At 42.0% G+C, this 23,603-nt stretch overlaps 1 protein-coding gene across 4 annotated transcripts in view; it reads left to right on the top strand.

Moving 5' to 3' along the window:
• The window catches only part of LOC111875591 (tissue inhibitor of metalloproteinase), a 205,323-nt gene that overhangs the window by 150,011 nt on the left and 31,709 nt on the right, over positions 1 to 23,603 (top strand). The window contains exon 1 of one of the 4 annotated variants that reach the window (XM_023871941.2): positions 17,915 to 17,948. The exons of the other annotated variants lie outside the window; for them this stretch is intronic. Coding sequence (XP_023727709.1) covers positions 17,930 to 17,948 — 19 coding nt within the window. The 5' untranslated portion in view covers positions 17,915 to 17,929. Of the gene's footprint in view, positions 1 to 17,914; positions 17,949 to 23,603 lie in introns of those variants that run through there. 4 annotated transcript variants of the gene reach the window in all.

The raw sequence follows: 23,603 nt of genomic DNA, 5'->3' as shown, positions 1-23,603 counted from the left end.
CACCCCTGTGGCTTGATGGTTATTCTCATAATCCCGGGTTCGCCCAAGCACGCCGCCAGTTGCTGGAAGACGTTGATCAAGCAAGCTTTAAGAACATCTAAATGAGAAGAGGGATGGTATCGAGTATAACATACAGGTTCGTGTGCAGTTTCTCTTAGTGTTATATTCGTTCTTTATATTAAGGTTCATTCTGACACGAATACTCGTATCATTCCACAGGTTTGGCATTCGTAGCTCTTTCGAAAATGTATACTTCTTTTTGTATTGATATTACAGTAACCAAAAGGCCCTCAAGCCACGGACATACACTTCCTTTCTAATATACAAATAATTCTGACATTTAGGAAAAAGAAGGCAGAATGTAAAGGAACATTTACACTTCGACTTTCTTCATTCGCCCCAGTTCCCTGCAAATCGGATGTCTGTTTAAACATGCAGCTAAATCGAGAGTCGAAGCTCATAGCCAAGGAAATGGTCAGTATTTCACATTCCGAAGTGAGTGGCATGGCCCGTGCTATTTGGTTTGTTTACTCGTGACAGCTGGTTGGAAAGTATACCAACTTGATGTATAAGGCTATATGACACACGCTGACTGATAATTGGCAGGCCGTGCCAGTCCATGACGATTCGCTTTGTGAGGGGTGGAGTCCAACTGGATCCACTCTGCACGGCGGCCATTGATTGGCCTATTGTACCTGCCCCGGGTGATTATGATGATGGAGAATTTGGTGGAATGAAGATTGGCAGGGGAAACCGAAGTACTCAGAGAAAACCAGCCCAAGTGCCACTTTCTCCACCACAAATCCCACTTGACCAGACCCGGGTTCGAACCCGGGCCGCCGCGGTGGGAAGTCAGCGACTAACCGCTGGAGCTATGGCGCGGCCAGTCCATGATGATAGAAGGTGTTTTTTTTCTGGAGTTCTGAAATTTCAGAATCCTTTTTTCCGAAATTGTGTTAACGAGCTGGACGTCTGTCACCTGACTTCAAGAGAGATTCAGTATTACAGACACTAATTGGGCAAGTCTCGTATAACACGAAATGAACATATATGGACTGTCTGCCTCCTCTTAATTTAGGCTGTAACTTTGCGGCTCAGCATGTAAACTTGATCAACAGTGGCAGGTATAGAATTTTATCCGAAGTGAATGGTCCATCGTTTTCATATTTCGTCTCCCTCTTTTTCACCATTTTCCATATTCTTTGTGAGCATAGAGCTGCTGTGTTACTAATGGCGATCATGTATTGTGCCTAGTCCAAAGATGACCCAACAAAAAGTATCGTGGTCTCTATTGTAAGGAGAGTACTGGCGCGTAGGCTCCACTACACCAAGCGTTTTCCGGAGGCTGCACGGTTTTGGGGGCGGCACATGCCACATTTTTTTTTTCCTTTTTCTGTTATATGGAGATTCATTTCAGCTGATTCTTCGTGTGTATCGTGAATATTAATTTTCCTTAATGTAAATAAGTTACACGACAATGTAAATAATACTTTTTTTTTTGTGGATTACAACATCAGTGAAGTTTTCCGTCATAGTGTCTGGAAATATACCGAGTAACGGTGGTTTGAGAAAGTTGATATATTTAAAGTGACCGGAGGTATGGGGTGGAAATTACTGCGCTGACCCTAAGGTTACTCTATTTTCTCGAAAGGGCAGAGGAACTCAAACCAAGTGACTTTCATATTAACTCGCCGGATGATTCGATCGAGTGAAGTAGAGGTAAGGATGCCTGTCTGCTTATATCGACCGCACTTATCATCTTCATTCTCTCCAAACGTGGACGAGGATAATAAAGCATAGAAGAAAACTCCAAGCATAGCAGACCAGTAGGTATCGGATTTACAGCGGTATAGCGCAGCTGTATTTCAAGTACGTAATTTTAATTCTTATAGTCAGCAGTTCGTTTCTATGGCTGTAACACCGAATCCAGCTCACTGTATTTTTTTTCCTTAGCACTACAGCCCCAGTGGGCCTAGGCCTACCTCCATGAACTTCTCCGTTCACTTCGGTTTTTCTAGATCTTGCACATTCGGTCTCATTATTTCATATGCTTCGGTGAGGTTCTGAATAAAGATCCATTAACAAGTGTTACATGGTTCTGGACCTGCTAGATCCATAAAAACAAGGACTTATGTACTCTGACGCCGTGTAATTTAGTCGGTAGGTACTTATCTACCGTACTACATGACGCCATGACTTCGAAGCTAGTAATCCTAATAGTTACTGCCTGAGCCTAAATTCCGNGGACCTGCTAGATCCATAAAAACAAGGACTTATGTACTCTGACGCCATGTACAGCGCCTGTAATTTGGTTGGTAGGTACTTATCTACCGTACTACATAACGCCATTACTTCGAAGGTAGTAATCCTAATTGTTACTGCCTGAGCCGAAATTGCATACAGTAGAGGTTTTATTTAACTCACTATACGGATGTTGTTTAAACCAGTAAAGAATATTTCCTCAAAACAAAATAATTCCTTTTTTTTTTGGTATTTTGAGAGTTGCGATACATATTAAGGGTAATGTCTTCTGGGATATAACGTCAACGGAAGTTTCGGAGGAAATATCGCCTCCATCTTCAGAGTCGAAGGATAAGTCCAGCTAGCAACCAGCTTAAAAGCAGGTGGCAAGCAGAGCCTCGAAACCTCAGTTGACTTTAAACGGACCATACGACGTTATATCCAAGATGACAAGACTCTTCGTAACCACCGCTCTGAGAATCTCAATTCCTATGTGATATGTATTGGTATACTTTATATAAGCTCTGAAATCCGACCCAAGTACGATAATATTCCATCTTCCGTACTCAGACTGCTAGGTTATTTTCGAACTCGTAAAATGAAATCCTTGCCAAAGCTGAGAGATGAAACCGCAAACGGGCAAGGAGGAGATGATTCTATTTCAGGAAGGATCCTGCGTTCTGGGGTCACTGAATGATAATGGGGCGTTCCATCGAAACCAAAACGTGAGTTATCTGCAGTATACAGCACCAGCAATCAATGCCAGAAATAGAGTTGAGAGTAAATTTGGTTCAATTAAGGGCGCTTCTCTAAATTTCTTTGGTTTGTGAATTGTCGAATGAAAAGGAACTGCGAACAGAAGAGATTTGGAATGAAGCGATATGAACTATTTTAAAGTAATATCCCAGCAGTTGGCCTGATGGGCCGAGGAAAATAGTGAGAATTATTAGGCTAGCCGTTCTCCAGGCTGTGACTAGAACTAGGGAGCCCCGGAATACAAAGTAGGATCTCTGAACAGTCCTTTTAACCAGGAACCTCTTCTTTACAAGCTTAAATGGTGGTTACAAGTTACGAAATATAAGTACGGAGTAACGGTTATGGAGCGTTCTCATTGTCACTGCCTCTTAGATATTCAGTTCGTGAGTGCTTAATTTTTATACTCTCTGTGAATAGCATTAAACTTGTGATTTAAAGCAGTCACTGACATACGTATCTATGTGTCTCCCCACTTTTAAAACAAGTACACCAGGGCTTAAATCGTGTGAACTTTAAATAATAAAGTATTTCTTTTGTTACATATGATAATCTTATGCTCCGGCCGTGTTTACCGTAGGTAAACCGCGACGGAAACCGGGAAGACCTCACCTTCAAGGAAAGTTCCTTTTGTTTGCTTTCTTCCGGACAGTACAAATCGCGGTTCAGTGGTTAGGACTCTTCGTTGCTAGAAGGTACCACACGCTCTTCTGGGACCGATGGCTAGATTCCATGACAGGTCTTCGGTGGTTTTCCTGGCAGTGGTTTGGAATGCACGTGCTGTCCACGATTCGTACGTTCACAGCCTATTTTTAGCTCATAATTTACAACATTTTCAATATTCAGCGCCGTATTGTAAGTAAATTAGGTGGACGAGGGTTGAAAGGAAGAAGGGGTTGTGGTTCATTTTACGTCGCTGTCAGAATCTGCTGTAGAATGGTAATATAATTGATGAATGATGGGTTAGAAATGATTTGGAAGAAATAGGTCGTGGCCTAATCGATGTACTGCCCTGGAATTTACCCCACAAGCTGAGGAAAACCACGAAAACCTCAAGACTAGCCATTATCCCTGCGTGTGTTCGAATCCAGTACCACCCGAGTCTAAAGCATTGTTGCTACACAACTTGCTCGGTGAAAGGAAGAAGTGTATAAACCGACCCAGTATCGTGAGGTACCTTATTTGGTGGTACGACTCTCTAAGATTTCCCACGGAATTAGGTATGGGTGCCAGAGTTCTTTTTTATAGTTATCCATAAATGGCTTAGTAATTGGGTTGTAAGAGGTCTGTGTAACGGAGCTGTCTGTACGGAAGAGTATTAACTGTGGAGCACATACCGCATTTCTTGGTAGATTTAAGTGTCGGCACAATAAAACAGAGTCATGAAATTGGGTTGATTTACCTTAATGTTTTTAGGAAACTGGACAACTTGGTTTCTATTTGGGTTGATTTACCTTAATGTTTTTAGGAAACTGGACAACTTGGTTTCTATTTGGATTGATTTGATGTTTTTAGAAAAATTGTCAAATTTATTTCGATTTGTGTTTATTTACCCTAATGTTTTTAGAAAACTGTACAACTAAGTTTCGATTTGTGTTGATTTACCCTAATGTTTTTAGAAAACTGGACAACTTTGTTTCCATTTTTGATTGTTGTAGGATTTAAATGGAGTTTCGTTATTATTTTTAAAACACTGACTCATTTTTGTTTGTTCAGAAGTGACACTATGAACTCGGGTATTCACCAGATCCGCTGTGAATTACATCCAAGTGGCATCGACAAGTTTTGGCTATAATCCTGTGGCACAGACGAATACTATATCGCAGTCTGTTACGTAAAATAAGCAATGAAGCAACCAAACCCATGTAGCAGCCGACACTAGGTAATACATATTTTCAGTTTCATATGAAGCGCTTAGTTCTGTATCAGCAGGCATGACATAGGCTTATTTGGCGGGGAGTCTGGTGCAGATGTTCAGGGGTTAGAGTGTAAAATACGTATGTTGGCAATACGTACATAGAGTGGAACATACGTACAAAAGAAATCTAACATACGGTGCAGTGGTAAGCAGTCTGTATTTGGAAGGTACAGGGTTCCATCACCCCGGGCATCCGCTTTTCTGTTGAGCTGTCACGTAGTTCTCTTTAATCTGTCGAGGAAAATGCTGGGTTCGTATTTTAAAGTAGACCTTGCACAACTTGTCTGTTTCCCAACTAATGGCCATCCAAAATTCGACACTGTAAATGCCGTAACAGTTGGAAGCATCTAACTCCATTGACCTGAGTACTTGATAAGTTGGTAGTCCCTCAGCTAGACAAATTTGGCCAGTTTTTACGGAATCCGAAGGTACTTTACGGTGTCCTCCCCAACCTAAGCCACAAGAGACCAGTCAGCATCCTTACACCCTATTTCGTTCTGATCCATACTCGTATTGAATATTTACTGTCTTCTAGGATGTGACGCCGTTTAGCCTGTGAGAGAGTTTCGACGTTTCGGGTGGTAATACTGTCTCCATCTTCAAGGTAAGAGGCTTAGCTGACTGGAGGAAGTACCGGAACCAGAGTCCTGAGTGGACCAGTAGGAGTAAAGAGAAGGCCAAGGGGCTTGTACAGAGGACAGAGTAGAGAGAAAACCGAGGAAGAAATGAAGAGGCGAAGGAGAAACAGAATGAGGAAAGGCATAGTAACATAACAAGTGTTATATCCGGGACTGTACAAGAACTATGCCCGCTGTGTGCCTTCATCGTCGCCTATTTTCGAGTGTTTCCACGTGAGCTTCATGTTTTCCGAAAAGATAAATACAGTAACTGAGAATACATTATTTCCCTTGTACTTTCTTTAATGTAATCATAAGGAAACATGGAACTCAATAAAATCCATATTTATACCACATACGCATACCAATAATCTTTACGTGTGTTACAGGAGTGTTGTCATAACGCTTGGATGTGACAAGTTGAGCTTGACTATGTAACAGAACAGTTTCACACTGTCGCCATACACGTCGTGAATGAGAATAAAACTGTCTTTACTTGCCATTAAAAGACAGTAAACCCCTTTATAAAGAGCTGGAAAATGGCTTTTCCTTGTTTATGGCTGGAGGTTTATGGTTTCTGTCCTCGTAAATACTACTTATATTTTCCTGATTGCACTAACTCTCATAGAAAATGCGGTTGCTTCTAACGCTGTTTCAGAATAGTTAAATTTATCTCACGTGCCAGACTCCGTTTGCTTCGTTCTCGAATAGTCCAGAATCAAATTCAGGGGCAGTAAGTGCTGCAGGCGGGTTTTCCTTTCTCTTCTTGGTGGCTTATTTTACGGTTCTCTTAGTATCGAGGCCAGAGTTATTCAACCTTCTTCAACTGACGGCCCACCGAACAGTACGCTAGAATTGTTAAGGAACACCGTCAGTTGTATTAAGCAAAGATTTCATCATATTGTTTAAAAATTCAAGAGCTAAAATTCTAATCATTATGTTATTTTTAATGTTCATCATACGTTTCGACGATTTGTTTATTCTTTAGTTTTTTCTCTCTTCTTTTCGAACTTCTCCCAAACTCCCGCGGCACACCGGTCGAAAATCACTGATTTAGAGCATGTAGGTTTTTCATAGTTTTCTTCAGACCCTTCACAGAGACCATGGCCGCTCCATTCCACAGCCTTTCCAAGTCATCACTCTTTAATCAACCTACCATTTTATGCCATAATTTGAAGTACTGGAAGGGTTATTAAGTAAACCACGAGTTACTTTTTATCCTGATATAAGGGAAACAATTGGGATCGAACCCAAGGCTGTTCGAATAAGAAGGCTACTGTGCTGACCAGTAGCCCACCAGGGCCTGGTGATTATAATTTTGTTAACGTACTGGCTAATAAGAACAGCCAACCGTTGAAATGTTTTACTGCTTTACTTCATTACAACAGTTCACACATTTGACTCCTCCTGGATAACGAATGTCACTGTTGTCTAATTCTTGAACTAGCCTCTAGTTTTCTCTTCTTTATCCTTCTGTATTCTTCTGTCGTATTCTGCCCCCTTTTGGTCATTTTCTCGCTGAGGTAGGTTGTGTCCGAACCGTGTGGAGATCTCCTTGAAGGGCTCTCATTTTGCTTCTCCGATGTTAACTGCCTGTTCTATATCCGTTGCCTAGGAGACGTCTTCAGTAGTTCTCTGTTGAGATTGAGACCTTCATTACTAAGTAACCTAAATTCTGTTGTTGACCGCGTTACACAGGTTTCTTCGGGTTCCATATCTTAATGCTTTGAGCAACCCGTCACAGTATTAATAAACAAACAAGTACCAGGTCTTCGTCCGGCATACTGTTTCTTTCCTTGTCTACATCGAAATACATATATAGTAGATAAAACTTAAAGGAAAAGGTGTCGCCCACAGTAAGACGTTAAGGTTTGCTTATGTAGGCCTGAGTAGAAACAAGAAAAACATTGGGATCGAGGTTTCGAACACCATCACCCTTCCCTCCCAAAAGAAGGTTACACTGAAATACTTGCATCTCACTTTAACAGCTGTAGTTATCGTCTGACAAGCATTGGCAGTGAATTTCACATCTGTAGTGCGCCGTAGGAGACGGAAAACTAACAGGAAGGTTACGTTCCATGCACTAGAGTATGGCGGAATTATATGTTGAAATTTCTGACACGGTGTTTGTTTTTCTAGGTTATTTAATTGCTTATTTATTTTAAGAAGACTAGGATGTGACGTGGACTGGATTCTTCTGGTTCAAGGTCAAGATAAGTGACAAACTCCGTGCATGTGACACTCGATCTTTGGGTTCTATAAGCGGCGGAGAATTTCTTGACAAGTTGAGAGACTAGCAGTGTCTCAAGAAGCGGTGTGTTTCATGGCTAGAGCTGTTTAGTTAATGTAGCACGTTTGTTGTACAGTTAGTGGCTTCCTAGCGGCCTTCGTAGTCTAGAGGTAAAGTTCCCACCTCATGACTCGTGGTACGCGGGTTCAAATACCCGGCGGAGGTCGTCGAATTTTTAAGGGCGGAAAAATTCAGGGAACAAGTCCTCCGGGAGGGACTTTAAGCCGTGTGTCCCGTGTCATAACTTTACGGCACGTAAAACAACCTCATATCTCCAAAGGAGATAACTGAGCCAAATTCAAGAACGTTTCCCGCCCAACAATAGTCTCTAAGGCCTCTGATAGATGGGGGAAGCATTATAGACACCGCCAAAGCAAGTGGAGGCCGAACTCGCTTGCTCGGCGGGACTGATGGTACGCACCATTATCGGTAGGGTATAGAGACTGGTAGAATATCATAGAGGGAAGCACAATGGACCAGTACTGGTCTAAGTGCATGGGGAAACCCACCCTCTCCAATAACTAACTAACTAGTGGCTTCCTGAGATCACATTACCGTTGGTTGGTTTACGTAATAGCGCTGTATAAACTACACTGATCATTTCGCTTTGCAAGGCTTAGCACATGCCTGTCATCAGGATAACTCACTGTTGCAGCAAATTCTTCATTTGATTGCAATGACAGTGAAACTGAGATATTGAAATGTTAAGTTATGTAGGAAAATGAAGAGGAACGAGAATTACATAGGGACAACGCGTATTTTCTACATGCATTGTGCGATTATACCCACCTCGTTGTCCTGGATATTCAGTTATTACAACAGATACAAATGTATCTGTAAAGTTCCAAGCTGGTGTCATTACATTTGTAATGTGTTTCATGTTTCCACGGCAGTGAAAATGTAGATTTCTGTGTTCTGGGTTCTGATACCTTGTAGTTTCCTCTAGATCCTGCCTCAATCTTCGCGGCAGAAGTCTGATGCAAGGTGCCATAACTCTGGAAACGTCAATTTATACTTTTCTTCTGTATTTCGTTAAACATTCACCATATCGGAAAATGTTTAAAATGAAAGTATACCGTAATGAGGTGTATCCGTGTGCGATAACTGAAGCGTTTTGAGAACGCATGAATTTCGGTTTAGGCTTCATGCAAGGTCGGGGTTAGAGTACACTGAGACGGACCGGCATGAAAACAGCACAGAACTTTCTGTGCGCACCTCCTTCAGATACCGAACTTGAATGCACTCGGAGCCGAATGCTGTTAGGTCAGGTGGGCAGATTGTGGCTTCTCACCGCTTAGGCCCGGGCTCAGTCCCAGTTGACTCATGTGAGATTTGTTTTGGAGTAATGACACTGGAGCAGGTTTTCGGTGACTGTTCGGTTTACCCTCCTAGTCACCATCTCACCATTTTCCATACTCGTTTGTCTAAATTTCTCGAGGTTTGCAATATCTCTACCAGGCAGCACTGAAGTTTGGGGCTTTATTTCTTATTCGGCGCTTGGCTGGTTGCGCTGTTCAAGGCTTTCACGACACGGATGTTTCTAGCTAATGTGTATTTTCTTTTTATGCGCTTATTTCGAAAATTAAAACAATGTTTCTGCCGCCTATATTTTTCCGATTGACACACGAATGTAGATTGTTTAGGATTTGCATTACATTAGGAAGGAGGTTGGATTTGCCACTTGTCCCTCCGTTGCTTTGTATGGTTCTGCGTGTGTTTTTGTTTAAGTCATGTCCGTACTTGTTCCGTTTTGGCGCTCAGCTGACATGTTGGCTTTCATTTGTCAGTTATGTGAGTTCGCTCAGTGAACCTCGTGTATTTTATTCGCCTTCATTTCTAGTAATTTGAACCATCTTATTCATCGTTAGAGCCTCATGTGTTTACCCAAACAAGCCTTAGTGATTCTCCCCAGGATATGACTTTGTCAGAAAAAACAGTAAGAGCTTTCGGCTTTTAGGTTAAAAGTTTGGGATCTTCTGTGAAAGGCATCTAGAATATAATTATTCCGAAAGCACTGAAAATATATTTTATCATATTTGTTTCCCAGGAAGGTATTTTAGTGAACTGTAATTGTGTTGATTCTGTCATGGAAGCCCTCGATCAACAGAATTATCATTTCTCGAGTCCTCGGAGCTGAGTTTGAAAATTGTGCTGCTCCACAATTCAGTTCTATTAACACACGCCGTTCAGTTAAGTGATCACACGACGACATGTCCGCCCTGTGAAACATGCGGTACAACAAATAGTCTTGGCATATTTATGAACCGTGAGGGCTTGAAAATGATGGTGTTCTGCTTCGTTTAAAATGGGCCGTACGAAATTTTGGTGTTTCCTCTGTGAATCGTGGAGTGGAGCGCGAGTATGACATTACTCAAAGAAAGAACTGCCAACTCGACAAGCATTGCAGGACAAATAATATTAACAGTCTCTGGTTAGTCCAAAAAGATTCTTGCCACCGCTTCTTATTAAGTTTGTTTTAATGGAAAATTCCGTTAGGGCTGTGTGAAATGTAAGTGAAACTCGCTCTATAGTAAAACAGAAATTTCTGAAGATTAGCGAGGCTGAGATCAAAGAAGGGCTAGATACATGTGGGCCATCAAATTAGAGAATTCCTGAGAGACAGCGCGGGTGACGAAACTTTTAAGTCAAGTGGAAGGTGCAGCTTGCGAGCACCGATTTCCTCAGAAACTTGAAGTAGGAAGTGTCGAGTAACTTACTAATGAACTTATGAATGTCTGCAAATTCGTGGGATCCAAAGAGCCACTAACTTGTTACTGATGAGCATGAGGAACGCTTTCATCAGGATCCCCAGCACGTCGGCTGATTACTACTGGAGATAGAGAACATAAACAGAAGTAATAAGTAGCTGAATTTTAGATTGCCGGTCACGGTAGCCGAGCGGTCTGAGGCATGTACTGTGTTCGATCGCTCGGAAGCCGGAATCGTGGGTTTGAACCCCACACAAGGCACGGATGTCTGGTGTGTATATGCGTTTATTCTGTGTTTGTGTTGTCCTGTGTTTAGGTAGAGGCCTTGCGACGAGCTGATCGCCCGTCCAAGGAGTCCTGCCATCTGTAAACTGATCACGAAACTGAGAAATCAGCCCTATGCTCGAAAGTGGGAGCAAGAGGAGATAGAGAAAAATAATTTAGATTAATTCAATACGCAATTTATGCTTTGATAGTGTTATTACGTCTTTTAAATTACCTGAAATTGTTTTACATTTTAAATTCACTTATAACTGGTGGCTGATGGAAAAAACTTCGAGGTCATTTCCGAGCTGAGCGTTAGAAAAACTTGCAAAACTCATGTCTTTTGAACACGCGACAGGAAGGGTTGTTATTTGTCGTCCACTGCTTTCAGAGTACGGAATTTTTTTTTATGTAAGACCGGAGGTGGGACATGCAGACAGGATCGACAGACGGTATCACAGTTATGCGTTCATTTGACGCACATAATACCAAGAACTCGTAAGCTGCTGCGGTCGGTCAGACAGACACGTGATTTGCATCTGCCTTTGTCGGCGGGTGAATAGTGTTACTTTTTTATTACAGCTTCAAGGTTCGCCGTTGTGTACCTTGACACAGTTCAGATGGGTTTATATAAGAGTAATTGGTTTGGGTTTGCGATTGCCTTATTCAGGAGCACATCTCGATGCCTGCAGCTCAAGTCTCTTTTTATTTATTTTTTCAAGCCACTTTGTAGTCCATATATCAAGGCAATTTAAGCTTCATACATCAAGCCAATTTACGCTTTCACATGAAATGCTTAGGAAAGTTCCTTCGTTATAACAAATATTTAAACGAACATCTCAAAAACCACAAAACATTCCTTGGCATGCGTTTACCTACGAGTAGATGTAAGAAGAGAGCGTGTGTGTTTGAGGAACTCAGGCATGTGTTCTTATCAACTTCATATTTCTTTCTAATATTAAACTTATTTCACAGTAATTTCTGACGTGAATTTTACTGTCCATCTTTCCTAATTGTGTTCGTTTGAAACTAAGTTACTGTAAGCTTACCGAGAACATAAGCATGCAATTCGGTTCAGAAATATTTTTATCCTGTTTAACCGAATAACTTAACTGTTCGGCGTGTTCATTACGCCAGTTCAGTTTAATCACGTGTCACTAATTACATGCGTAGTTACTTTAAGCGCGTTAGTAACCTCACGGAGCAGGGGCCGAGCCATAGCTCAAGCTGTTAATCGCTGGCTTCCCACCGCAGCGGCCCGGGTTCGGTCCCGGGTCTGGTCAAGGGTTTTGTGGTGGACAAAGTAGCGCTCGGGCAGGTTTTCTCCGAGTACTTCGGTTTCCCCTGCCAATCTTCATTCCACCAATTGCTCCACAATCACCCTCACCTATCATCTGGGGCTGGTAATAGGCCAGAAGTGGTCGCAGTACAAGGGACTTAGTCCCACCCCACTAGCAATAAAAAAAATACAACACGCATGTTTTTGGGATGTGACGAAATGCAGCCTGCTAGACCGTTACCGACGTTTCAGAGGAACGTGCTGGCTCTACATTCAGAGTAAAATGTACTCTGAAGCTGGAGGTAACACGCCGATATTTCGGAGGAAGACACTGCCTCTCTATACACGGTAGAAGGTACTCTGTAGATGGAGAAAGCAAGTCTCGCCGAAACGTCAATGATTACCAGACGACAGTCCTCATAATTACCGCAGTGACTCGGGCTGCTTTACATTTTGTTCCAGATAACCTACAGCAGACTGTATCGACAGCAGTCCGTATGAAGTTGTGAACTTTATTCAGAGAATCATTCCTACCGTCCAGCTCAATACAAATGGTTTCTCCTTTTAAAAGAATTTAATTATTAAAGTGATCATAATTTTACTTGTTTTATATGAGCGTGAAACTTGGTCGCTTATCCCAACAAAATGTCGCAGTTTGGTGGTGTATTCGAACAGGATGTTGGGAAGAATATTTATGACTAAGACAGGCCTAAAGTAATTAACAGTAGGATAGAAACATTTACATTCTGTGGAATTTTCATTTGCACTCTTCGCTAATTGCTGTTAGCCTACAGTTGTGAAATTAGGGGGTATAATACATTAGGCGTAGCCGAGCGGTCTAAGGCATGTACTGTCTTCGCTCGCTTGGAAACCGGGATCGTTGGTTCGAATCCCACTCAGGGCATGGATGTTTAGTTTGTGTGTGTGCGTTTTTCTGTCTTTGTGTACGGGCAGAGGCCTTGCGACGAGCTGATCACCCTCCCAACGAGTCCTACCAAATGTGTAAGATCTAGAAAAACCGAAGTGAACGGAGAAGTTCATAGAGGTAGGCCTAGGCCCACTGGGACTGTAGTGCCAAGGAAAAAAAATACATAGGCATGTCTCAGACGACAAGAATTTAACAAACACAACAGTTAAATAGTTTGAAAGGACAGGCCACGTCGGGTATATATAAATAGACGGTAGGGTAACATTAAGGTAAATATTAGAGGCCGCGCCATAGCTCAAGCGGTTAGTCGCTCGCTTCCCACTGCGGCGGCCCGTCTTCGATCCCGGGTCTGGTCAAGTGGGATTTGTGGTGGGCAAAGTGGAGATGGGGCGGGTTCTGTCGGAGTACTACGGTTTTCCCCTGCCAATTTTCATTCCACCGAATTCTCCATCATCATAATCACCTGGGGCACGTACAATAGGCCAATCAGTGGCCGCCGTGCCCAGTGGACTCAGTTGGACTCCACCCCCCACTAAGCGAAAAAAGAAAAGGTAAATCTTAAAGGAACGGGTTTTGTGTCATTTGGATTCATGAAGCTCACGATGCGGTCTCACATTCACTCTCACTCTTGGAGCTGAGCCCTTCTTGAAAAGCCGCCAATTGTGCAGCTACTCAAGAACTTCCTAATATTTTATGGAACCCGAAGGTTCACAAGAGCCCTTCACTGGTCCCTATCCTAAGCTAGATCAATCCAATCCATACCATTCTTTCTCTCTAAGATCCATTTTAATATTGTCCACCCAACTACGCCTTGGGTCTTCCCAGTGCTCTCCTTCCTTCCGGCCTTCCCACCAATATCCTATATGCATTTATCCTCTGCTCCATTAGTGCCACATGGCCTGCTCACCCTTGATTTGATCATTTCCTGTCACTTCGTCTCTCTTCGGTCAAGATATTCTTCTCAACACCCTCAGTCCTTGTTCGTCCCTTAATGTCAGAAACCAAGTTTCACACCCATACAGAACAACAGGCAAAATTATAGTTTTGTATATTCTAATTTTTATGTTTTTGGACAGCAGACGAGAAGCCAAAATGTTCTGGATGAAAGGCACAATGCGGTCTAGCATCTGGTATTTGTTAACATAGTAACAAATTTTTTATTTTCATAAAGGGGAGGAATTTCGTGACTAGCTGAGTAACTACAAGTTTCTCAGTTTGGGCTCTGCTTTATGAAGTTATGATGAGTTATAACTGTTCAACGTATGAAATGTTTCTTTTGGAACTCTGATGATATGAAAATATTACAGAGGATCGACAAGGTTTCTAGGTCTGCAGACCGAAATGGCAGTTGAGAGAGGAAAACGAGAGGGTTTTGTATCTCGAATTGTGGCAATGTACTAAGATGCAGTCATGAATCTAGCATTGCTAGAGCCGTTAATACTAGTTAAGGTCTTCAGCTTGTCATTTTAACAGTTTATTTGTTCCGTCAGTCATAAAGAGGCCAGAACATTTTAATGAGACCGACTGGTAGGATTATGATTAGACATGCTTCAGGGTGCACCCACAGTGTACACTCCGGACAAGGAATATAAACCATAAAAATTACTGGCCAATAAATAAATGCTGTCAGATATTCCAGTTGGTTCAGTGCCACCCGGTGGACTTGAGATATCTTGGGCGGTTCTTTGTTTCCTGGACTGTTTGCGTGCATTTGATAGCGATACAGACGGTATTAATGTTGTGAAACGGCTTGTTAGTGTTCATTCAATGTATTTCGCGGTCAGGGTTGGTGCCATAGCACAGGAGAAAGGCTGCCCGACTTTATGGACAGTAAATATTACAACAGTTTTTATTTGTTTTATTGTATTTAATTTTTTTCGTTTATGTTTGGTGGAAATTAATTTTTCTTTATATTTTTCATGTTGGAACCATAACTGGCAGTAAATCTGAACATGGCATGCAAGAACGTAATCGAAACTTTTAAAATTAGGACACCGATTACGGTTTTCAATTTCTTGTTAGTGGTTGAGACGAAGTTTTGAGAAAATTATTTCTTTGTAACCGAGGGAAAGCGAAATTTCTCGTCTTGGGTACCTGCATTTAGACATGCGCCAACCCTGATCATCACGGTTCAGAATAATTAACAACAAAATTAGTTCTTGTGGTTCCGCTTTTTGTGTTTTCTGGCCAAGGTTTCGTCGAATTTTGAAGGTTTTCCCGCGTTTCGTCAGACATTCCAGCAACCACGTGTTCGATCCCTATTGGTTAGCATCCTGCTCCTCTGTTATCCAATCACGGCTTATCCTCCCGACACAATACCTAACGCGAGATCTGCAGTCTGGTAGGTAAGATGTGTTCCTGTCCAAAGTCATTAATCCTGAAGACAGCAATGGCAGCTTTCTCTGTAACATTGTATAACCATCAGCATTCTGCGAGGCGTATCCCAGAGACCGAAGCACAGGCACAGTGTTATAAGTCTCGTGCCGTTAGCTGTCTAGGTAGATAACCCCACTTCTGAACATTCGTATTCGGTATATGTAGAGTAAGGCTGGGAACACACACAGCAACATCGTTCGTACAGAAAAACGTCGTACGATTTCTTTGCCGTACGATCTCCTTTTCACAATAGAGCGACCAAATACATTTCTTTGCTCTCCGACTGTCGTACGGTAGATGTCGTATGTCGTCACGTATGAAAGCTAAGACTACGCTTTATATTCTACTACTAGATGCGACATGAACCGTACGGACGTCGTAGACCGATCTCGCTGTGCGTGTTCCTAGCCTAACAGAAAAGGCTGACGGCCGCGCCATAGCCCAAGCGGTTGGTCGCCGGCTTCCCACCGCGGCGGCCCGTGTCTGGTCAAGTGGGATTTGTGGTGGACAAAGTGGCACTGGGGCAGGTTTTCTCCGAGTACTTCGGTTTCTCCTGCCAATCTTCATTCCATCAAATTCTCCATCATCATAATCACCTAGAGCAGGTACAATAGGCCAATCAGTGGCCGACGTGCCGAGTGGACCCAGCTGGACTCCACCCTCCCCACCCCGTGTGCGAATTTAAAATTTAATTTAAAAAAAACAGAAAAGACTTAAAGAACTATACCCATATCTTGGTGAACTTTTGAATTATCAAGTGGTTCCAGATGCTATGTAGATTAACTTGTAATAACAGGTGCTAGCCGATATCCCAGTCAGTGCCAAATTTGGTACCACTGCCAGTGGTTCGCCATCTCTGGCACACGAGGTTAAGCGCCTTAGCCTCCTGCTAAGGAAATGAGGCTTCGGACTCCAGTCCCTGAGCAGGAACATTACCGAGTGTAGTATCCTTCTTGTTGTTGCCTGTAGGGCACTGTCAGTAGAATGAATACTGGATAATGAATTGGAAATGATCTAGAAGGAATGTATCATATGTATCATGACCTAATGGAGGCAAGATCCGGATCATGACCTAATGGAGGCAAGATCCGGACATTTTCCTAGAGGTACCAACGAGACACACGAAACATAAGCTGGTATCCCAGTTGAGATTCGAGCCGAGAACTTCCCGAATAGAAGTCTGTATGATTACCGCTACAGTCACCTGCTCGATCTGCTTCAGGCATTGTGCCCTAGTAATACAGACTAGATTGATAGCGTACACATCACAACCAACAATAAGCATCACTTCTCCCGTAACTTCACAAGGAGCACACCAAACAATAGCCCGCTCTATACGTATTTCAACCAGTGCAGTGAGACGCTACTACGTACATTGCCGCAACTGAGCAGCTTGGTACAGCGCAGACTGCCTGACTGGCTTCCGGTTAGCTCGCAGAAGTAGCGCTTTCCTTAGTTCTACCAGGCCAATGTTAGGATACTGCCTTAAAACGGAACACTGCAGCTCCCCCCCCCCTCCCTAAATCACTGGTTCAGAGTCTTGTGTGAGTAAGTGACTTCCGAACTTGACACAGATTCGTAAAGTAACCGAACGAAATCAAATTTCAGTGAAAATTAAGAACTCAAAATATTACAACTAATTTTAATTAAACATTCTTTTTTAATGTGACCTTTATTTTGTCATACCGAAATTCATTTCAAATTTTAATTTGGTTTCACGTGAAGTAAGGGTCATTAATAAGGCTGTGCTCAGGCAGTTAGTCACCGGCTTCCCAGGTCAGGTCATGTGGAATTTGTCGTGGACAAAGTGGCACTGGGGCAGGTTTTCTCCGAGTACTACGGTTTCCCCTGCAAATTTTCATTCCACCGACTTCTCCACACTCATGGTCTAGGCCATTAGTGGCCGACGTACCAAATGAACTCAGTCTCACCCATCCCAAGAAACTAAAAAAGGGTTATAATGGACCTATGCATGTCGAAGTGAAATTCATCTGACCACTGATTGTGTACATCAGCGGTACAAAATTGAATAAAGGTTCATTAAATGTAGAACATAAAAGGGGTTTGGACATACTTACATTGCGTCAGATTTAGCTACTTCACGTTAAAAGCATGAAACATGGAGCCCGTTTAATGAAGTCAGTGTAGCTTGTCGAGAAAGATTCTAAGCAAATGTCTCTCACATGCAAGGATGGGGCGGTAATTATTACATTACAGCGTTCCTTTATTCTGTAATGAAACTTTGCTCTTGAGATATGGAAGAACACTGACTCGGAGCTTCCTCACACAGGGCTCGTCATGGCTTATATTATTCCCATTATATCATGTATCATAACGATGACACCCCTGAATTAATGGTCCAGTCGACAAGTAGGAAGCTGGAAATTACGAAGTGTCCGGTATACGCGGCTGCTACGTTACAGAGCTGGGTCAGTACAGTGGGGCTGAAGAGTGCGCGATACCAATTCTGTCTCGAAAGGTGGCATCACTATCGATAATCGTTTGCATTATATTCAAGCGGAACGTAGAGTACCATACATATTGCTTCAGAAAATATGAGAATCACAGCGGGAGGTATGTAACTGGAACTGAAATAAAATAAGTGACCGTTGTATGAAAAATTTACACAGAATTTAGGTACGCCTAACCATTCCCATTTGTGCAGAGTACTTAGAGAAAAGCTGATAGTTACTTTGGTGTTTTAAGATATTCCATGATTTTATGAACCTCTAAGGTTCGTTAGCGTGTTTGCAGAAGACCATCACTGGAGTCGGCTGAATCCAATCTTCTTTTGTTGTTTATTTCACGAAGGTGTAGATATCTGAATCCGGTCTAGAAACCCGAGATTACCGGCCGTGGGGATCCGTTGCCCTGACCACGTGACACCCTCTGTCCGCAAAAATTGGCACTAACTTCGCCGACATGCGGCTGTCGCTCGGTCGGTATAGTTCGCTTGTAGACTACAGGCCACGAAGTTTTTTTTTTATTTGTTAAGTATCTGAAATCGTAGCCTCGAGTGACAGGGTTATTGGTGAATAATGAATTGGGAATGATTTGGAACGAAGCCATCGTGGTCTAATCGAGGTACTACCTCGACCTGGAGGGACAGAGGTCAACCTCAAGGCCGAGATGCGAACCAGGTATTTCCCGAGTACGAGTTTAGAGCGAGCTTTGCCGCTGCGCCGTCCAGCTCGGCAATTTACATATCCATACGTTATTCAGGTAAAGATTAGTATCAATATGAAGTCATTAATGAAGATTACTATTTTCTATAATGTAACACTCTGCAGTGAGGTTGGATGTTACGGATGTTTCAAAGATTGTCGGTCCCTTAGTCTTTAGGTATTGTGACAGTCACCTCAATGCGAACCTCAAATCTCGCACAGCATTATAAATAGCTGAAAGAATAATTGGAATAATACCTGAGCCTAAAAGGCAAAATGGAGGATTTGCGGCAGTATATTGTATGGTCTGCACGGTCCAACAGTGTTGGAAGCAGCCGTTACCTATTTGAAGGCACTACCCAAATTTCACGGCGGTGAAAATGTAGATTTCTGTGTTCTGGATTATGATACCTTGTAGTTTCCTTTAGATCCTACTTCAATCTTCGCGGCAGAAGTCTGATGCAAGGTGCCATAACTCTGGAAACGTCAATTTATACTTTTCTTCTGTATTTCGTTAAACATTCACCATATCGGAAAATGTTTAAAATGAAAGTATACCGTAATGAGGTGTATCCGTGTGCGATAACTGAAGCGTTTTGAGAACGCATGAATTTCGGTTTAGGCTTCATGCAAGGTCGGGGTTAGAGTACACTGAGACGGACCGGCATGAAAACAGCACAGAACTTTCTGTGCGCACCTCCTTCAGATACCGAACTTGAATGCACTCGGAGCCGAATGCTGTTAGGTCAGGTGGGCAAATTATGGCTTCTCACCGCTTACGCTCGGGCTCAGTCCCAGTTAACTCATGTGAGATTCGATATGGAGTAATGACATTGGAGCAGGTTTTCGGTGACTGTTCGGTTTACCCTCCTAGTCACCATCTCACCATTTTCCATACTCGTTTGTCTAAATTTCTCGAGGTTTGCAATATCTCTACCAGGCAGCACTGAAGTTTGGGGCTTTATTTCTTATTCTGCGCTTGGCTGGTTGCGCTGTTCAAGGCTTTCACGACACGGATGTTTCTAGCTAATGTGTATTTTCTTTTTGTGCACTTATTTCGAAAATGAAAACAGTGTTTCTGCCGCCCATACTTTTCCGATTGACACACGAATGTAGTGTGACATGTTGAGCTATGGATGACGCCCCTCCCCCCCCGCCAGCCGTGATGAGCCGAGCGAAGCCGAAGTGAGCCGAAGTTAGCCGAGTCCTAGCATCCTGGTCGCTATGCAACGCGAGTCAACAGCGATGACGTCACCAAGGGTACCGCGGGTTGCTAGGCAGAGCGGGTAAACAGGATTGCGAGAGACGACGGTAGTAACAGCGGTTACTACCGCTAGCGTTGCTAGCAACACAGCGCCAGGCAACAAGGGTGCTTATTACGTGGCCGTTTTCTGTATTGTCCGATCGAGGCTACATGAGGAGCAGCGAAGGCTATTCACAGTTAGTCCTCGAGCTACCTCCGAGTTACATCCGAGTTATCCAGCAACCAGTCAGTTGTATTGTGGCATTTGGAGTGTAGTATTTGTGATACTGCAGATAGCCGTAGTTCTAAAACTGTCAATTGTGTGATTGTAAGTGCGAATGTGAAATAAAATTCGCTATATCAAATACGGCGTGAAGTTATTTGTCGCGTTATACGCCCAATACGCGACAGTAGATTATTTAGGATTTGCATTACATTAGGAAGGAGGTTGGATTTGCCACTTGTCCCTCCGTTGCTTTGTATGGTTCTGCGTGTGTTTTTGTTTAAGTCATGTCCGTACTTGTTCAGTTTTGGCGCTCAACTGACATGTTGGTTTTCATTGTCAGTTATGTGAGTTCGCTCGGTGAACCTCGTATATTTTATTGGCCTTAATTTCTCGTAATTTGAACCATCTTATTCATCGTTAGAGCCTCGTGTCTTTACCCAACAAGCCTCGGTGAGTCTGCCCAGGATATGACTTTGTCAGAAAAAACAGTATCAGCTTTCGGCTTTCAGGTTAAAAGTTTGGGATCTTCTGCGAAAGGCATCTAGAATATAATTATTCCGAAAGCAGTGAAAATATATCATATTTGTTTCTCAGGAAGGTATTTTGGTGAACTGTAATTGTGTTGATTCGGTCATGGAAGCCTTCGATCAACAGAATTATCATTTCTCGAGCCCTCAAAGCTGAGTTTGAAAATTGTGCTGCTCCACAGTTCAGTTCTATTAGCACACGCCGTTCATTTAAGTAATCACACGACGACATGCCCGGCCTGTGAAACATACGCGGCACAACAAATATTCTTGGCATATTTATGAACCGTGAAGGCTTGAAGATGGTGTTCTGGAGATTAATACTAAGAACGTTGTTAGAAAAATAAGTTTTCAGTCTGGGGGTTGGCTGAACTGGTTTAAGATGTCAAGTTAGGGGTTTCGGTATTACCGATTGCCAGGGGGGACAGTTTCTCAATCTGTAAACAGTGAGTGGACAATAATGGTGTGCGAACAGACTTTGAAACCTCGTCATTCAAAGCTGTTAATTTTTTATTCGGTATTTATTTTATAACATTGTGACGTCTGTTCTACGTGTTTCCGCTTTACCGAATTTGTTACTCCGATGTGTGTATACTTTTATTTTAAGTTATTTATAATTTTTAAAACCTTGCTGTTGTAACTGTTCAAAGAAACTTTTTTCCATATGTGTACAGAGCCAGTTACGTATATTTGTCCAGGGGACTCTGCTGCGCAAACTTCAGAACAGTCACAGACTGTGTTTGCGCGCTAGGGTAAACCTGCGCAAGCGCTATAAGGCAACCGTATTTTTTGCTCTGTCTCAGCTTTCATTTTCTGTTAGGTTTTAATGCTAAATGTCTTGTAATTAAACTATTGTATCTGCAGTGATTTAAGTTTTTAATTTATATAGTATAAACTTTTAATGCTAAATGTCTTGTAATTAAACTATTGTATCTGCAGCGATTTAAGTTTTTAATATTTATAATATAAACTTTTAATGCTAAATGTCTTGTAATTAAACTATTGTATCTGCAGCGATTTAAGTTTTTAATATTTATAATATAAACTTTTAATGCTAAATGTCTTGTAATTAAACTATTGTATCTGCAGCGATTTAAGTTTTTAATATTTATAATATAAACTTTTAATGCTAAATGTCTTGTAATTAAACTATTGTATCTGCAGCGATTTAAGTTTTTAATATTTATAATATAAACTTTTAATGCTAAATGTCTTGTAATTAAACTATTGTATCTGCAGCGATTTAAGTTTTTAATATTTATAATATAAACTCCGTCGTAAATGCAACACATTATTGTAGTTCTTGTCCCCCTTCTTTCACACTACATGTTTCGGCCGTAATCGGCCATCATCAGGTTATTTCGCTTCACGTAGCTGTTACACTGCACTCAGTATTAACATTTAAACTCCAGATTTCCAATTGTTCATTGCTCTGTCGTCACTCGGCACCCGATATTCCAGAACTCCCCTTATCGGTTTTGTCAGTTATGTTTAAAATTTGTATTAATACTGACTCGTCGATTGGTTTAAAATTTTAAATTCTCAATTTAGCTTTAATATTTAAAATTTAAATTTAAAATAAAAAAATCACAGAGATACCTGCTCTATGCTTATATGTGCTGCAGCGGCTACCTCTTGCTTTCAGCACAGCTCACATGCTATCTTGTGCAGGCTCTGTGTGTGCGTGCCACTGATTTTCTTCAATACGACGGAGTTTATATTATACATATAGAAGTGTGGAATGTAACAGGATGCTTAAATATAATATATTAAGTTTTTAACCTTGAAGGTTATGTTTTGTTTGTGTTGGAAAGTTGAAACAAATTACCTAAGTGGAGGACAATCCTTCTTGAGGAGCTTACAGTTGTTCATATAGTCAATAAATTTCCAGAATTTATGGAACCCGAAATCTTATTACCGTTTTTACAAGAGCCCGCCACTGGTCCTTATTCTGAGCCAGATGAATCTGGTCCAAACTCTCGCATCCTGTTTCTTTAATAACGATTTTAATATCGTGTATCTTTATATGCCTAGGTCTTCCAGATGATTCTTTTCCTTCAAGTTTTAAAGGTGGAAACATCGATAAATGTGGCTGCTGATGATTTAACTGTCTCAAAAGCATGGTTTGAAAGTCAGAATGTTGCACGAAGAGAAATTACAGTTCTGGGCGTGTGTGTAACCTAGACCGCTTCTTTGAATGGGTACCACAATAAACAAGAGAGTATCGGGTGTCCGGATGAAAGGTATCCAAAATAAAAAATGTATGTCTCGGAAACTAATTGTCATACACGTAACCTGTTGTATGTCATCGGAAAGGAAAACACCTGTAAGTTCTTTTTCATGCCCGCTTTACGCGCATGCGCCGCCACATCTCTGCCACCATGTCAAGAATCACTTGGACACAGTGATGGCTGGGAGATAGATCGGCAGAAGTGGACCAATTGCTTGGCCTCCAAGGTCGCCAGATTTAAACCACTGAATTTTTTCTTGTGGGGTTATGTGAAGAACATTGTCTACCAGGTTAATATCAACGATCTGCAACATCTGAAAGCCTGCATAAGGGACCATGTGGCTGTGGTAACACCAAACATGCTGATCGTCTGGACATTTGTCGTGCCACAAAGGGAGCCCACTTTGAAATTTATTGAGAAAGTTGTATACTCACAAAAATCTTCGATAGTTTCCCTGTGTAGCGATGTAACCCATAAACGTGTATAATGAAAGTTTCCTGAGATATAATTATTTTATTTGGATACCTTTCATCCTGACACCTGTGTAAGACGATCTCGAGTAAGGTTACCATATATGGAAAACAGTAAAGTCACTTGCTATCTTAATAGAGGTAATGTAAGAAATAAGGGCTCATGGGGTTGAATTTTAAAGGGAATTGCACATATTTACGTAAAAAGACTGCTGTGGCACTGAAGGACAGAGAATAAGTAGTTTAGATAACCGGGGCTGTTACTTATACACTGCCAAATACGAGCGTTCGTAGCGCGAGTGATTCACTTTCTTGCTCGAATTAGACACGTAGAAACACGGTAACATTGCCAACGGGATTTTGTGTGC

The sequence above is a fragment of the Cryptotermes secundus genome, unplaced genomic scaffold, assembly GCF_002891405.2.
Source record: "Cryptotermes secundus unplaced genomic scaffold, Csec_1.0 scaffold50, whole genome shotgun sequence".
Lineage (NCBI taxonomy): Eukaryota > Metazoa > Arthropoda > Insecta > Blattodea > Kalotermitidae > Cryptotermes > Cryptotermes secundus.
Note: the sequence above shows the minus strand (reverse complement) of the source record. Positions and strands in the feature narration are given on the sequence as shown.